The sequence below is a fragment of the Pieris brassicae genome, chromosome 6 (genome assembly GCF_905147105.1).
Source record: "Pieris brassicae chromosome 6, ilPieBrab1.1, whole genome shotgun sequence".
Classification (NCBI taxonomy): Eukaryota; Metazoa; Arthropoda; class Insecta; order Lepidoptera; family Pieridae; genus Pieris; species Pieris brassicae.
The window spans coordinates 12,931,965-12,949,378 of NC_059670.1; the positions used below are offsets into that span (position 1 = coordinate 12,931,965).

Sequence of the window (17,414 nt, forward strand, 5' to 3'; positions counted from 1 at the left end):
ATGGGTCCCTGGGCTGGAGCCCGAAAAGGCCTTATGTAGATCCGCCCCTAGGCACTTTAAATTTTTACTGGAGGATTCTTCAATCATGTATCTTTGTAAATTAACTTGAATCTATATATAAACTGTTTATATTTCAGTACATTAATGGAACGCCTAATCACACCACTATCTGAGCGCGCCGACGAATGGCGTCGTGGCTGCAACACGGGCGCGTTGGGACGCGAACACGCCCGCGAATGTAAGCGGGCACGTGCGGAATTGAGACGGAGGATGCACGAAGCGCAGAGACAGACAAGGAAGGCGAGACGTGCAACGCCTGATATGAAAAGAAGAAATGACGTGTCTATGCAGGTTAGTTATTTCCGTGATTCGGTTGGTAGGGTTAGGTTAGAAACATATTGCGAAAATGTTTAGTTAGAAATTATATACAGATTACGACTTAAAATAATTGTTTAATACAATTTCTCAAAAAGTGGCGTATTGCAGGGACGTATAGCGTTCGGGATGTGGCCTATTAGAGCTTATTCTTTACAAAATAGTGTCTATTAAAAAGAAAAAAACCAACCCCGATTTGTTGAATTACTAATTTGTTTCAATTTTAGAATTAATGATTTGATTCAATAAGTTAGGTTAGGTTTAATTTTATTTCTTATCAATAAAAAAATTTGACTGAAGACTTGGCTGTATGGACACAGTTCCTTTTGCCTAATGGGTGAAGAAAACGAAAAAAATCTCTGCTCATATTGTTTTACCGTTGGCGCCATTTTCCAAAAATGTTCTTGCGAGTTTAGTTAAACGGAGTAATTTTGATTTTATTTGAATGAACACCACCGAAACTCAGGATATCATATATAGTATATCGTATATATAGTAAATCAGACGCTATATACGGTTGATAATTAACTTGATTCATGGTAATAGTAATCCATTGGACACTTTCTTATGCTTGCTTTCTTCCTTCTTTTCTCAGTAAATAAGGTTAGTTTTAAATTACTTATTAGTCTTAAGTTAGGCGTAATGTTTAGACAAATATATATATATATATGTATTGTGTGTAAGCTGGAGTAAGTGTGCTTTGAATGATTCACAAATATATTCCAACGAGAAATACTAACCTTTAGGTCTCAGTTTTATGTATCTGTTCCGTGAACATTTGTTTTTTTTTTAAATACGCAAGTAGGTGATCAGCCTACTGTGCCACACTGTTGACTTATAAGGTTTAAAGCATGCCGATTTCCTCGCGATGTTTTCTATCATCCTACGGACGAGTGCTAAATGAGTACATAGTCCATTGGTGTACAGAAGAATGTTGCACTCTGAAGCACTGCTGATTCCTATTGAGAATTAGGATCCTATCTAGATAATTGGGATTAAATAAATGACAAACTCTGGAATGTGGCCGCCAATAATATGCTTACAATGATTTTAATATGTTTCAGGATATCCAAGAACGGCAAGAGCAGCTGGAGGAGATGGAAGAGAAAGCTGTCAAAGCAGCGTTTATAGAAGAGAGGAGCCGCTTCTGTCACTTCGTGTCGTTACTCAACCCTGTAGTGGTGCGTGTCTATATTAAAAATTAAAATGTATTTATTAACTAGTGGACCCCACAGACTTCGTTCTGTCAAAAAGATTTGAAATGTGGCAGTTTTTTGTTCATACCAATTTTATAGTCGGCGCCAAATATTCTCATGTCATGAACCATCACCCTGATGATAGGCAGATGTGTCAGGTTCAGCTCGGGTCACCAAAGTATCTTCGCTCGAACTTTGGCCACTTTTCTGTGACCCACTAAAAAACCCCGGCTGGGATGTCTGCTAGAGGGCTTCAAACTAAGAGGCGAACTTAGGGTTCAAATCTGATTGGAAAATAATCTAAAAGGATAGTTGTAACCTAAAAGTGACAAATATTTAAAAATTGTGTGCCTCATTGATATATTTTCCTATTAATATGTATTCAAATAATTTTGTTTAGATAGGTATATTAAATTAATAATTTAAAAAATGAATCCTTTTTTTAACGCGATTTGTTTGACAGATGTAATGACGTGAAAACATATGCATTTTATGTCGCATGCCGAAACTAAAATAAAAGAAATAATATCGCGAAGCCAGCCAAATTAAAAATCAGTACTAATGATCTATAGCTCTCACATTTTTTGACTATTCAATTTGGTCGGGTTCGCGATATTATCACTTGTTGTGTTTCGGAACGCAACATTGCTCAGACAACAATGAGTGCTTGTTACTTAATATGAACTTTATTGAATAGCAATAAAGTTCAAATTGACTCTACATTTTATTTACAAAACGTTTGTATGGGAAAAAGAAAAGGGCTGTTTTAGGGTTTTCCCAGAAATTATTCGAATTTTTCTCGCCGTAAAAACCATCCTTAGACTTCAACGAACATTTAAAAAAAGAATTGGTACAATTGTTCCAGGCGTTGTAGAGTTATGCGCTTACCAACACATTTTGCGATTCATTTTTATATTATAAGATGTATGTATTTTTAAATTATAAAATATATATCATGAAATTACTCTAAATTTACATGTACTACTAGGAGTTAATTCGAAGTACGACTTAATACGAAGAGTTTAGAAAGCACGAGAAGTACTGGCAAGAATCCAGCTATATTATTTCATGATATGGCGAAATAGGAGCAAGCACTTGGATCATGCTGGGGTCAAACCGCAAACAGATTAAAAAAATCATAACACACCAAATATTTTGTAAAAATTTGTTCGAGACGATACTTTGCTAGGTTACATAGGGGAAGAATCAGAAATTTAATTTTAATATCTACTCGTAATATGTAATAATAATGTAACTGTTAAAAATCTTTCAGGAGAGTGAAGTGGCAATGCTAGCGGAAGTTGGTCATTTACAAGAAGGAACAGAGCAGTTGGCGCGACACACAACGGAGCCCAGAAGTTTACCACCTGCCAGTTTACAGGTTAATACAGACTGTTATACTTTGATCGCCTTGACCGATTTTTTTCATTTTGAACCCTTGATTTTCTCCCTGTCAACCCCCATTTTTAATACCAATACTGGTACTGTAATAGTCTTTATATGGTCAAACAAAGTTTGCCGGGTCTATATTTAATAGAAAAAATTATTGATAATGGTTCAAACTCATTCTAGTCTAGATTTTAATGAAACAAAAACATTTCAGGTGATTTGCGACGTTAAGTGCTGCTCAAGTGGGTGGGGCAGTAGCAACTGCCCATCGCCCGTTGTCTCAAGAGTGGGCAGTCGCAAGTCGTCGTTGACATCCATCTGCTCGCTTAGCGTTTCCCACTCCGAACGACGCGGTGAGGATTTTTTTAGATTATATTAAAATTCCACTGGTTCTGAAATTATTTAAGAATAACCCATAGTGTTTGTTATTAAGAAAGGCCTTCAAAACAATAAAAATAATACCCAATGAAGATCTTGTAAAAAAGTATTGTAACAAAAATGCTTCTTGTGAACACTCTAGTGACAAGTCAAAACTCGTGACTTTTACCACAGACGTATAAACTCTCAATATAACGATTAAATAAAACGTCAGTTTTGACACATGACTGATAGTTAACAAACTAAAAGAAATATATGTATTTAATGTAACACAATTTTTTTGTAAGAATTGGCACGATACGTCAAATCTTTTGCTACGTAATATTCAAATGAAGCCACACCCCGAATCGTGCTCTTGCGTCAGCCAAACCGATCTGATCGAGGATCCTTCATTCAGGAGAAAGAGTACAAATAGATTTAAAAATTTGTTAATGCAATGTTAAAAAAAGAAAGCACACACGACACTGAAAAACAAAATAAACGAAGCTAAAAATACTTACCTAAATAACAATCTATTTTTCCACGTAATTATTTTGGAATAATAACCTCATAAAGTCAAAACTATTGCCATAATATTAAAAATAATAATAATAATAACTTTATAGCAATACTTTGATATTATTTATTATAATCTTCTAATGTGTGTCACTCTCTACAACAGTATTTATAATGAAAAAAGATTTTTCAAACACCTCAACTGTAGGTGACAGTTCTACCGCGACTTATAAAATTGTATAACTATATAAAAATCCGTGATCAATTCCAGATTCGCAAAGCTGCTCGACGCCCGTGTCCAATACATCATCAGGTGATACCACTCCAGCCCCACCTGACGACTCTCAGAATGGTATTACACAGGTAAAAATTTATACTTTTTATATGGACGTAACACTTTTTACTCCAAATACGTAAATTTATTTCCTATTATTTTTCGTATAAATTAATATATTGTATTATCGTTAAATCAGTTAATAAGTTTTAGGAAAGAGGAGACTAGGGGGAGTGTCTATTCTCTTCTCCTCTTTATCTTCTCGATCACGAATCCGCCTGATCACCCCTAAAACTATAGGGTCCTATAATAAGTTTGCATGTTGATGATGTTTTTTTAAGTCGTAGAGGTACTTATTAAAAAAAAACTAAATGGAAACGCGTGTATTTTTTAAGCGTCTTCATTTGCGGTATAATTTTTGATTTAGTCCCCATTCCGGATGGCGAGCGTGTGCAGCTCGGATTCCGGTTTCCGATCACAAGACGCACTGCAGCGACCTTCGCTTTACGTTGATAATGTAATTCTATTGATTATTGCCTTTATTAACTTGGAACTAACATTACGGGGTTTTCTCACTAAATGGAATTCACTAACAACATTGTTTGTCTTTAAATTACGCCAGAGTATGTCTTTAAATAAAATAGCTTTAACGGATATTAACAGGAATTTCTTAACTTGCTTATATAATTTTTGAGCGCATATCAATTGTCAAATTTGAAACCTGAAATATATATTGTTTATAGATATATATATTTTAAATACTGCCCGTGTTGTATAAAGCTACGTTAAAAAGCAAAATGATAATATTGTTTTATATTTTTTCATTATTATTAATAAGCCCTTTATTACTTATTTATTATTACTGACTTTATATTATACTGGGTAGTATAATATAAATAAACCTAACCTAATCTAACTTAATTGAATACGTCACATGTGCCCGCGATCAGCGTGTCCTGTGACACATAGGCCTCCAGCTTAGCTTCATGTTTTAGTTGTGCCTCCTTTTCTCTTTATATTGTATGCCCAACTCCTACTCTTTCTTCCTCTTTTCGTTTTTCCATCCCGTGGTTCCCATTCTGTAATAATCTCTCTTCATGGGCCCGGCCAGCGACATTTTAATGTTTAACACTTTTTAAATTACAATCTACAGAAAGCAAAAACAATATTTTCATTTATTATTATTATTATTATTTATTAACATTGTGCTTACTAACTGTTAAAATGTCTGAAGGTGTCAATTGAGCGTATAACAGTTCAAGTGAATAACAAAAACTATATTTGCACTCTTAACAAGTAGTCTTTTGTCTCGGTCTAGTTGTGTTTATGCTCTGTTGAAATGAGATGAATACAGTTAAAATAGTGCAAATAGGCTAGTGTATAGTAATTATATGTTTTATTTAATTTCAGGGTTCTGACAACCAAAGTGTGAACAGCGAATGCCTAACAACAAAAACTAGTGACGATCAGACCGACGACGGACACGATATTATGAATGCTGGTGAGTGATAAGAGTTGTACACCAAGTTACAAATATAAATAGAAATAAATTATTAATTATTTGGATTATTACATTATAATGACCTTGGGCCCCGATTTTATAAAAATAATAATTTTAAAAGGCCAACAACGCCCTCGCCACCCCTCTGACATTGAAAGTGTCTATGGGCGGTGGTATCACTTAGCATCAGATGAGCCTGTTTGCCCCTGCTCTATAGAAAATTAAAAATGTCTTCACCTTATTAAAGAGACGGTCGCTGTTTTCACATTAAGACGTGACAACGTCTATTAAATAAAAGAATGCCGGCAGCATGCACGAAAAAGCATGACTCATTGTCCCGTTACGCTCATTGTCCCTTTATGCTCATTATCCCGTTACGCTCATTGTATGCTTGCGCCGAATCTATCTCTCTTCCTCTCGATTGGCCTATGCGTGCGAGGATTCACATATAGTTTTGCAACATTTTCATGCCTGGTCTATATATTGCAGCATCAGCGACCTGGCCAGACCTGAAAGATACAGCGCAGTTCGAACGAGCTGCTTCAGCTATAATGGGTGGAAGACCTCATACCATATCAGCTGGTATTTTTTTTAATACGTCCTGACATTTTTTAGGATAAGGAACGATATGAACTTTATTCACTTCTCGGGTTTCTTTGTAAATAGAATCCAAATACATTTGTAATTTTTTTAATGCGTCAATTTAACGCAAGTGTAATTTTGTTAATCTTATTATACGTACTATATATCTTAATTAGTTAAATTTTGATTTGTAATTTTTTTTTAAAGTGAGACGAAAGTATTCTTTATAAAGTATTGTTTCTGCACAAAGAGGTAATTTTACATAAGCCTAATTTAAGACTAAAAACTAAACTATTTTACTGAAAAAAGTATTTTAAACATAAGAAAGTGTCTAATAACACTACTTACAGTCTCTATTAAAGGGAACACACTCTGAGAGACGAAAGTATTCTTTATAAAGTATTGTTTCTGCACAAAGAGGTAATTTTACATAAGCCTAATTTAAGACTAAAAACTAAACTATTTTACTGAAAAAAGTATTTTAAACATAAGAAAGTGTCTAATAACACTACTTACAGTCTCTATTAAAGGGAACACACTCTGAGAGACGAAAGTATTCTTTATAAAGTATTGTTTCTGCACAAAGAGGTAATTTTACATAAGCCTAATTTAAGACTAAAAACTAAACTATTTTACTGAAAAAAGTATTTTAAACATAAGAAAGTGTCTAATAACACTACTTACAGTCTCTATTAAAGGGAACACACTCTGCTCTTGTGTACTTTTTTTTCCACTTACCACTGTTTAGCACTTAAGACTAACGTTCACTGACACTAATTCGAATGGATTTTTTTTATAAATTTAAATTTCCCAATATCTCCCGACTCTTCACTTTGACATTAATGTGGTGGTGGAGCCCTTGTTCGTGGGCTCCAGTGATCTTTTTGATTTGTTACATTTGTTATCACAATATTAAAAAAAAAAACTTAAATAGCTAGTTGAGGTTTAATAATTAAATAATTCGATTTTAGGTCCTTGCCTTTATATACGTTTTAAGTATTTAATTGAATTATTCCAGGCTCGGAGCGCATTCACGGACGTCCGGCCTTAAGCGTACACACGTTCACGCCAACGGACACGCCGAGGGACACGCCCATTTATGCAAGACCGCCTTTGCCCACTGTAAGACTTCTTATACCACTTCTATTATTTTTTAATAGAACGGTTCAAAGTATTTGCAATTTTGAATTGAAAGAAAACAATAAATTTCTTAAGCCTTCTTAAGATCTTTCTTCATCGATTAATTAATTTTAAATTTTTACTTAATAGTCCCTAAAATGTATTATTTATTTATAAGGTTTAGTAACAATATACTCTAATAACACTATACAATTAATATTACACATTATATTTTATATTGTGTACTAGCGGACCCAACAGTCGGTGTCCTGTCTTAACTATGAATATTGTTTTCGAATTGGTATAATTAACTAAAAATCCTTTATGATATACAACATTCTTTGTTTGTTTTTCTGGCGCGTATATAAATAGTTTTGTTGGTATTCCGACCTATAACTGGCCATGTTAAAAACATGGATTTTCAAGATTAATGCCACAAACAATTAGCGACTGTAAATATTTTATATGTATTTTATCAATATCAATACTTCGATCGAAGCATTTGTTTTTAATGATATTTATTTTTCTTACATCATATGGCACTATGCACTGAAAAAAAAATTGCTATCGTAACAAAAGAATTATTTAATTTTCCCGGAATTTTCTTTATTATTTCTTTCGTAAGAAGCTTTTCCTGACGATAACAAAGATAACTTTGTATTCATTGTAGTCATTGTTCAATTATTTTTTGTTTATTTTTTCCTGACCTAGCTTTCTTATGTTCTAATATAATGTATGTGTGTCAAATTTGTGATATATATTGTGTATTCTCGATAGATATTAACTGGAGAACTTAAACATATGATTTTCAGAGATGTTCGTCATTGGAGAGACCGATAGTACCGAGCAAGTCCAACTGTATGCTTCATAGCGAAATGAAGCCGAAGCCGTCTTCCTTGCCTCCACATCTTACTAAAGGTACTTTCCCATTTAAATTCTGCTAAAGTATAGCCATTTTAATGTAAGCAATTTATATATTGAAGAAACCGGCTGGCGTATGACAAGTCTTTGGCGTTCGTTTTTTTTATAGAACATTGGGAAAACGAGCAGGGGGGACCTAGGTTTGCAGCTATCCTGTTTTTTAAATTCAAATAACCGGTGTTGACAGACATTAAAAACTTTTTTATTATTTTTTCTATACAGGTTCTTGGTCTATACAAAATTCTAAGGACCTATATTGTTTTAAGATGTTTAAATATTAGACTAGGTTAATTAAATTATTGATTATTTTCAGAAATGCCGCAAGCACTATACGTGAATATGTCAGAACTGGCAACAATGGCGGCGTCGCGGGCGCAACAACACAACACAGAATTTCCTCAACAAGAAAAGGTATTTTGCACAAATTTTGTTGTATATAGACATTTGCCTGATACACCACGAGACGATACACTAAGTATGGAGTTTTCGTAAAGCAATTTATACTATCTCTATGTCAACCAAGTCAAGTGAATGTAAATAGATATATCGATATCATTCGAATGATTTTCCTCTAAAATAACGCAAACAGTATTGTTAATTTTTTGAAGTGAAACGTCTTTATCGGCGTTGGAAAAAATTACCGTCACATTTTTTTGGTTACGCGTCACATTTTCCCGTTACGTGCCATCTTTTTCTTGTCCCATTCATGGTTCATTAGAATAGATTCGAAGCCCTTAATATCAAAAATATATATAATAACGATAACAATAATAGTAATAATTACAATTAATGAAATTCTGTAATAATCTTAGTAGTAATAAGGTAAAATGAAATTATTGTATTATTTGTATTCATGTCTATGATAATAAAAGCCTTTTGTTAAACTATCTAATTTAAATTTATTTAACCAATTTCTGTACAGTTGCATATAGTAGATCATTTTTCGGAAAAAAAGGTCATAAAGAAGTTTCACTTACGTGTGTACACAAGTACACGCACACAATTTATCATGCATGTTTATCATATCCAAACTGTATCTGCAAGCATTTTGGGATTTTTTGTATATTATATTGAATTTTGGAAATTATGATTGCCTGTATTTAATTCTGTAAATATATAAATAAGTAAACAATGTTAACTTAATCGTTAAGCAAGCTTTTCTCTACCTTAAGGGCGAGGTTTTATTCTACTTTGGATTTCTTTGTACATAAATATAATTTATTCGTACAGAAAACCAATTCAATCGCATCATTGCTCTTTAAGGGCCTATCCGGTCGCCAAACTCCAAAACAGCACATTGTTTCTTTCCATTTTTTGTCATCATTTCTTGAAGTATTGCGAATGGAAAAATATGTGGTAGAGTTGAGGAGTTTATGTATCCACTTTGAAAGATCGACACACGATTTAAATAACTTCGCTCGATGGAAAAGAAATCCAAACATAGCCAATGTTTGACACTTTGAATTGATTTTATGACGAAAATGTATATAGAACATGACTTTGAAATCCACCTCAGAAAAAAAAAATGATAAAATTACATTAATTTAATATTTTACATAACTAATTGTTATTACGGGCCGGCGCGCCTCAGCGCTCTAGCTCTCCATTGCGTACCGCAGTCCACCCCGAGACACTGATACAGCAATTCGTGCTAGGCCTTCTGAGGAAAAAATCAAGAAAATATATGCAGAAATCTAAGGTTATTTTCCACCGGTAGCACCACGGCATTATTGTAATTAATTACTTATTTAAAAAAAAACGCCTTTTTACCGGATTTATTAATAATAATAACAATAATCAATGGCGCTACAACCTTTTAGAGCTGGGCCTCAGATGTCTGTATTTGTTTCATGATCGTTTGTGAATTAAATAGGCAAGTAGGTGATCAGCCTTCTGTACCTGACACACGCCGTCGACCTTTTGGGTCTAAGGCAAGCCATCACGATGTTTTCCTTCACCGTTCGAGCTAATGTTAAATGCGCACATAGAAAGAAAATCCATTGGTGCACAGCCGGGGATTGAACCTACGACCTCAGGGATGAGAGTCGCACGCTGAAGCCACTAGGCCAACACTGCTCTAACGGATTTAAGCTATGTATAAACTTATAATAATTATACATAATTAAATAAAATCCCACGTTTCGCGTGCTGTACAGCGTGCGTGGTCATGGTGACAAACGTCGGAAAAATTAAAATTTTGTTAAATAATTATAATAATACATAGCTTCAAGCCGAAAAAAGTGTTTTCTTTAAATGTGTAAAAGTTATGTTAATAAAAGACAATATTAATAACTTAATCAAATAAAACAATACCATAGATTAAAAACTTAGACTTTATTAACTTACAATAAAGATAAATTAATTAATGTCAAACACTCTCATGTTAGTAGTTTTGTCGATGTGGTACATGGGTTTTTCACGAATGGGCCGCGTGGAGCTGTAAAGAGAAAATGTAATTTAAAAAAAACACCAAATTCAAAGGAATCTTAATAGTGATATCTCACCTATTCGGCCAGGCATGCCTACTCATCTTTCCTGTATTACAAAACTTTATATTATTAATTTTATATACGTTGAAAAAACTTCCGCTTATTGATCAAACTATTTTCAATTTTGAAGCAAGAATTGGAATCCTCTAAGGAAAATAGAGTTTTTTTTTATAATTTATTTCTTCTATACACTGTTGTTTGTCCCTTCCACTCACGGCTGGGCATATTAATATTTTGAATTGTAACCTGTGTTCCTCAGTGTAAGTCATTGTAATGTAATACATTTTTTAATTAGGTTTTTTTTTTCGTTGCAAATAATGCAAAAAATTCTCATTGTATGAAGTCTTTGGACTCCGCGAAATGTTGAAATATGCAAACATATCGGAATTCGTTTTTTTAATATAAAATAAGCTATAATATTTTTCCAAAAGTGTCTGTTCAATTGTAGTTTTGTTACTTAAATTTCTTACATTTTATCCCAATGGAACTTGGAAGCAAGGGATTCCGAAAGTTGTCCTTCTTTCAATTGTTTCTTGACAACGCGCTCCACCAGCCGTAATGACGAAAACACGTTTTGTACGCTCGACGGTTGGCGGTTTCTTGATGATACCTGTAATATAAATATTGGTTATCTGTGTGTATAACCTCTGTACATTATGGTAGATATATCGCCATTTACAGGAAAGGTTTTTATTATCTCCGAGTTCAAAATTAATATGATAATACACTTTGACAGCATTTCAAATCATTTGCTATCGAAACTGGTTGATATGAAGTTATATTACAATTACACAAATTCATGGATTTTCAACTTTAAACGCTCAGATGTTTAAAGAACGAAAGAAAAAAAGAAAGAAAGATGTTTAAAGAAATTGCATATCACCATCGGACGGCCGTTTTACTTTTGTAATTTAGTCTGAAATCATAAAGTGTGATTTTAAATTAATTAAATACAGTTAACTTACTATAGGGTAATATTAAGAAAAAACACTTTTTGAACGGCTTGAAGCTATGTATTATTATTAAAAACTTATAATTATTTACATAATTCAAAATTTTAAATTTTTCTAACATTCCGCGTGCTTTTCAGCGTGCGTGGTCACCGTGACCACGCAGATTATAAGTTTTTAATAATAATACATAGCTTGAATCCGTTCAAAAAGTGTTTTTCTTAATGTGTAACAGCTATGTCAACAATAGACAATACTATAAGGTAATATATTAAATTGCACAGATAATTGGATATAATAATTTATATCTGAGCTCGCGGACCCGACATACGTTGTCTTGTCTTAACTATGAATATTGATTTCGAATTGGTATAATTAACTAAAAATCCTTTATGATATACTAAATTCTGGGTTTGTTTTTCTGGCGCGTATATAAATAGTTTTGTTGGTATTCCGACACGGAACAGGCGACATAGGCCATGTGCAAAACATGTATTTTCAAGATTAATGCCACAAACAATTAGCGACTGTACACAATATAACAACTCCGATCGAAGCATTTGTTTTAAATGATTATTTGCAGCACGAATTCTGTCAATGTTATCTCAAGCGCCATAACGGTTACATGTAAAAAGTTTCAATTGTAAGAGAGCTATGCACATAAAAAATGCTATCGCAACAAAAGTCATGATTACTTAATATGGCGGTTAAGTTTTCTAATTTTCCGCGCAATTTTTTTCTTTCATAAGACACTTCTGACAATAACTAATACAACAAAAAGAGAATTAGCGAAATAGATCCAGCAGTTCACGCGTGATGCCGTGACCAACGGAAATGGGGATTCATTTATATATATATATATATATATATATATATAGATTACATTACAAATTTCTCACCATAAATTCAACAGCCTCAAATAATTTACTTAATTCCTTTCGCTCGCGTACGTTGAGTGTAGTATTTGCGTCAAACACTCCACTATCGTTCAGCTTTTTAATGATGGTCTTAAGGGTGATAGGCGGAGTTTGATCCAGTATGTCGCCAGATTTGTATGCAGCCTTCGCATCTTCTGGTTCGTGAGGACTGTAACAGTTTCATACAGAATATATTGAAAGTATAGACGCTGGGACAGCTTGGGTATATACTTCGAGCCATCTGTATAGTCAAGTCTACATTTAGTAGACGAATAAATGTCTGACTGATTTTAATGCTGACACATGGAGTCCCATTTGAAAGTATGTTTTATTTATGATAAGGCATGTGATGTCTTCTACAAATTTAAATAATAAATCATTAGATTGAATATTAATGTTCAATTTGAAATCTCTTCAATTCTAACAACCTAATATATTTTTTTCTGCGGCTATTTGCAATAAGCCCTATGAGCGAATATGTTCTATAGTTCTGAAACAACTGCTCATCTTCTGCCTAGAGCTAAAAAACATAATAATACAATAATTTATTGACAAATTTTATATACAGGCATATCGTAAAAAAAACCAAGTAGAAACTCGCTGACCACAATTGATGCATATAGGCTCAGTTCACGAAACATCGCGCTATGTAAAAAATGTAAAAAAATCACGTTTAAGTCTTACATAAGTTTTAACAGTAGCCTCGCCTTAATAAAATAAAACTATAATTACAAAATCAGTATTAGTCTATCGACGTGTTTCCAAAAAAATATTTAATGAAAAAATTCGGGACTACAAAGGAATGCTATTAAATAACCCAAGTACATAATGAAGTAAGACGTAGTATATATAATTCGATATTATCCATAGTTGTAGCGGAGCCAATATGCCAAATAATATCTGTGCAGAATTGGTTTCATAATAAATTTACCATCTTACAGGAGGATTATTATATGGATATGCGACATGTATGTGTTTTGAGCTATCTTTTATTTATTAATACTTTGTTACATTACAATATAAAAATTGAACACAATTAAATGAAAAGTAGGGAAACTGGCGGCCTTATCGTTTTCGAGCGATGTTTCCAGGCAACCACTGTGAGTAAAGAAAAAAAATGTATTAAATTATATAAGGTAGGCAAGAAGTGCAAGAATACATATTACATATGGTTATAAAGAAGAAACTAAACAGGAACAAAAAATCAACTACACCGATATGGTGGATAACTACACTAGATACATGAAAAACAAAAAGTAAAAAGTGCACATGAATCACGATAATACAATTCAAGATCAGTCAGTTAGTAGTTAGTACAAAAGTTAGGGATACGATGTGGACAGGTAATGTTTGTACTGAAGAAATTTAAAGGAAGATAGAGAAGGAGCTAAGCGAATAGGGACTATCTTATTTTAAAGACAAGCAAAAGTGAGGCGGTGGACGACATAAGCTACGACAAGTTAACAGGGCGGAGGCCTTTATCGATAGACAAGTTGATTAGTTGTAATAATTAATTATGTTAATAATGTAGAAATAGATGTAGGTTAAATACAATATATGTCAATACTACAATCATCAACAAGTCGGGACTAAAATGATGTTTTTTTTTATCTTAACAGTTATTGTTTATTGGTAGATGTTTTCTTGAAAAGTATTACCTACAGCTACGTGTATTTTGTAAAACGTTTAAAATGTGATCGTAAAATATTTGTTATTCAAGTTTTTAATCTCTGGCGCAGGGAAATGATTTAGCGATACTGGATATAAACGCGATTATATGACATTATTAAGCTTTACTTATTTAGAATCATGGGAGAGCCCTGAGAGGGCTGATAGTGGTAATGATATCCTGTTATAAAGGGATGTATAAAAACGTTAGTTTTTATATTAAAATAACTGTGCTAATTTTACTAGTTCATGCCTTGACCACACTAAGTTGACATATTAATATTTTGAGTCTATTAAAATGTCATGCAGCTGCGTCTACTAAATGCTTTGAACTCAGAACTCCCGTTTGACTTGTGAATTAGTTTTGCAGATATTAAAATTATGAATGAAACAGATCAAGAAGTTATAGCCAATGTTAAATCATATGCATAGTTTCTCACCATCCCGCTATCAGAAGTATGTTCGCAGTTAATCTGTAATGAAACGAATTTCTTATCGTAATAGGGTTTTCACAACATGAACTACTACGAACGATTAATGTTGTTATACAATCAGTAGAAGAAAGTCAACCATACGAAATTAATGCTATTTTGGTACAAATATGTTCTTGGAAATATTGGTAATGAACAAAAACAAATTAATTAATAATGTTATTAAAATAACAATTCAAAATGTTACTCACAAAGTACTTAATCTTATATGTATCTAAATTTTAGAAAACTTTCGGCTATATTATACTTCTAATAATAATAAAATATAACATTGTAAACAAAACTTACAAAAGATAAACAGCCAAAATCGATCCTGTCATAATTCGTTCGCAATGTACACAGTGCAAGCCACTACTGACCATACTTCGATTACGATATATCGCGTTATATCAACGCATTGAATATAGTTGACTATTGTATTTTGATACTTGTAGCTATTTGCATATAATAAAATTATTTACATAAAAGTTAGTAATATATTTAAGTGTCTAGCAATCTTATCGTTTATAAGCGATCTCTTAAACAACCCATATACAGTAATCCCAGTACCCATATAACACGGAGATTTATCAAGTTATATTTCTGTAGTGTGAAATCTAAATTGATATGTCAAGTCCATAATAAGTTTTGCCTACCTTCTTACCTGTTTCAATTGTGTGTTTATAAAATTAAAGAAAATAACTTTATTAAATTCGTGTTTCTAGTTTTTGATTTGTGTAAAAAAATGGTTTTAGGAGAATACTTACTCGTTGACTAAACAACTAACAGACAAGTTTCAAACATAATATATTGGATTTTTATTTATAACTTATCGGCTTGGGAGCTAATAAGCAATATAAAACTAAGCACCTTATGAGGAGTTATGTAAATACAATTGCGTACATAGAGTGCATGGCGTTTTACGGCAGAACGAATAAGCCAATTTAAAATGATAAGTGATAATGTAAAAATAGATAAGAAAATTATTTTTATGCATCTTGTTAAATAGCTTCTTTCTAATGGATTGTCCTTATAGGTTAGAAGGTGATTAGTGTAGTTTGTGTCGGATTCTGACTTTTGGGTCCAAGGCGTGCTGGTTCTCTTTAACTACCAATGTTTTATTTTTTCCGGCGTCAAGACGTGACGACCACATCGCCCACTGAAATTGCACTCCCACAACGTCTGGTGGGAGTGCCATGCTGTTGCCTTCTGGCTTCAGCCAAATGGGCAGGCGGGGCAGTTCCACTGTCTCTCTAAACCGTCGTGAACTGATGCAATAATTTCGCCTTATTTCACTCGCGTTTCGTGCGTTGAGAGAGATTGAGTAATAAGTAATATGACTTAGGGTCCGGCGACGCATTTGCGAGCCATCTGGTAATGTCAGAGTCTATGGGCGGCGGTATCTTTTAACATCAAGCGAGCCTCCTGTCCGTTTGCCCCTGTTACATAAAAATATTAAAAAAAACCTAGCTTGAATTACTGGATTTATCTTAAGTAAGATATAATAGTTACGTCTGATAATATATTCCATAACTTTCAAAGTATCAAAATAAGTTATTCGTCGTATAACATCGAAACTATCCAATGGAGAATGGAGTATTGTTCGTGATATTAATGAATGTATACTAAACATGTTAAACAATTATTGTATACAGGACACCTTAAAATAATTGCATCTGGTCACACAAAATATCACTTATTAATTATTATTGTAAATAATAATTGTCAGTTAATTAATGTTAGAGAGAGTTAAGAGGTTAATTAATTATTCAGCATTCAATTTCAAATGTTTAACTATGAATCATAAACTATTAAGATATTTACGAAGCCTTTGTGGTTTCGTTAATGCATAATAGTTCCATGGTTCGATTCCGTTTTGTAAATCGGCGTACAGACGCGTCAAACATATAGCTTATATAATTGTGTAAATGTAATTCCAGGTTTGTTCGGAATCCAGTGCCAGTGAGTCATCTCTGGAATCGTCAAGTGGGTACGGAAGTCAAGGTGCATTCGCGGCGGAAGATCATGCTCATCACCAGCCATCACACCCTGATGGTATACCTTCAACTTTAAGCCTGATGTTTTAAGCTAAATCTTACAAGTAGTTGACCCAGTTTTAGTTTTAAATGTTTGAGTGTTCATTTATATTTTTTTAATTTTGAGTGTTTCATTATGTTAGCAATTTTGAGACGGAATAGCCTTGAATTTAAAAAAAATATGGAGTATTTCTCGCGTTGACCTTTATTTTCATTAAAAACGTGACTGTACATTTTGATTATCAGAATCTATTTGTAATCTTGTATTGATATTGGCGTATTTTTATCGCTCAATATTTGTAATTCTTATAATAAAAGGTTGGGTAAAGCAAGCAAGCTAAGTTTACAATTTATAAAAAAAGTGGCGCTACAACCTTGTTAGGTCTGGGCCTCAGATTCCTCCTCAGAGAAGTAGGTGGTCAGCCTCCTATGTCTGACTCACAAGACAAGCCGTTTTTTTTACCGTTTGAGCATATGTTAAAGCACACATAGATAGAAAGTGCACTGGTGCAGAGCAGGAGATCAAATTTCTGTCATCGGCAAGAGAGTTGCACGCTGGAACTATAAGCCAACACTGATGAATCATATTGATAACGTCTGCTATTTCCACCCAAAAAAATTTTATTGCTGCATTTTATATGATAAATTAAAAGG

The 17,414-nt window shown here is 33.2% G+C and overlaps 2 protein-coding genes across 4 annotated transcripts in view; one reads left to right on the forward strand and one right to left on the reverse strand.

Annotated features, from left to right (window-relative positions):
- The window catches only part of LOC123710647 (protein MTSS 2), a 141,518-nt gene that overhangs the window by 113,033 nt on the left and 11,071 nt on the right, over nucleotides 1-17,414 (forward strand). For 2 of the 3 annotated variants that reach the window (XM_045662679.1, XM_045662681.1), the window contains exons 5-16: nucleotides 138-351; nucleotides 1,440-1,556; nucleotides 2,845-2,952; nucleotides 3,175-3,313; nucleotides 4,105-4,196; nucleotides 4,535-4,624; nucleotides 5,518-5,608; nucleotides 6,098-6,190; nucleotides 7,209-7,312; nucleotides 8,122-8,227; nucleotides 8,544-8,641; nucleotides 16,665-16,779. In XM_045662679.1, coding sequence (XP_045518635.1) covers nucleotides 138-351; nucleotides 1,440-1,556; nucleotides 2,845-2,952; nucleotides 3,175-3,313; nucleotides 4,105-4,196; nucleotides 4,535-4,624; nucleotides 5,518-5,608; nucleotides 6,098-6,190; nucleotides 7,209-7,312; nucleotides 8,122-8,227; nucleotides 8,544-8,641; nucleotides 16,665-16,779 — 1,367 coding nt within the window. The remainder of the gene's footprint in view (nucleotides 1-137; nucleotides 352-1,439; nucleotides 1,557-2,844; nucleotides 2,953-3,174; nucleotides 3,314-4,104; nucleotides 4,197-4,534; nucleotides 4,625-5,517; nucleotides 5,609-6,097; nucleotides 6,191-7,208; nucleotides 7,313-8,121; nucleotides 8,228-8,543; nucleotides 8,642-16,664; nucleotides 16,780-17,414) is intronic. The other variant, XM_045662680.1, reaches the window with a different exon arrangement.
- Nucleotides 10,546-15,114, reverse strand: LOC123710652. The gene is made up of 5 exons (XM_045662688.1): nucleotides 15,034-15,114; nucleotides 14,695-14,727; nucleotides 12,569-12,755; nucleotides 11,190-11,329; nucleotides 10,546-10,667 (listed from the first exon to the last, which is right to left on the reverse strand). The coding sequence occupies exons 1-5, from the start codon at nucleotides 15,105-15,107 to the stop codon at nucleotides 10,589-10,591; spliced, it is 513 nt and encodes a 170-aa protein (XP_045518644.1). The 5' UTR covers nucleotides 15,108-15,114; the 3' UTR covers nucleotides 10,546-10,588.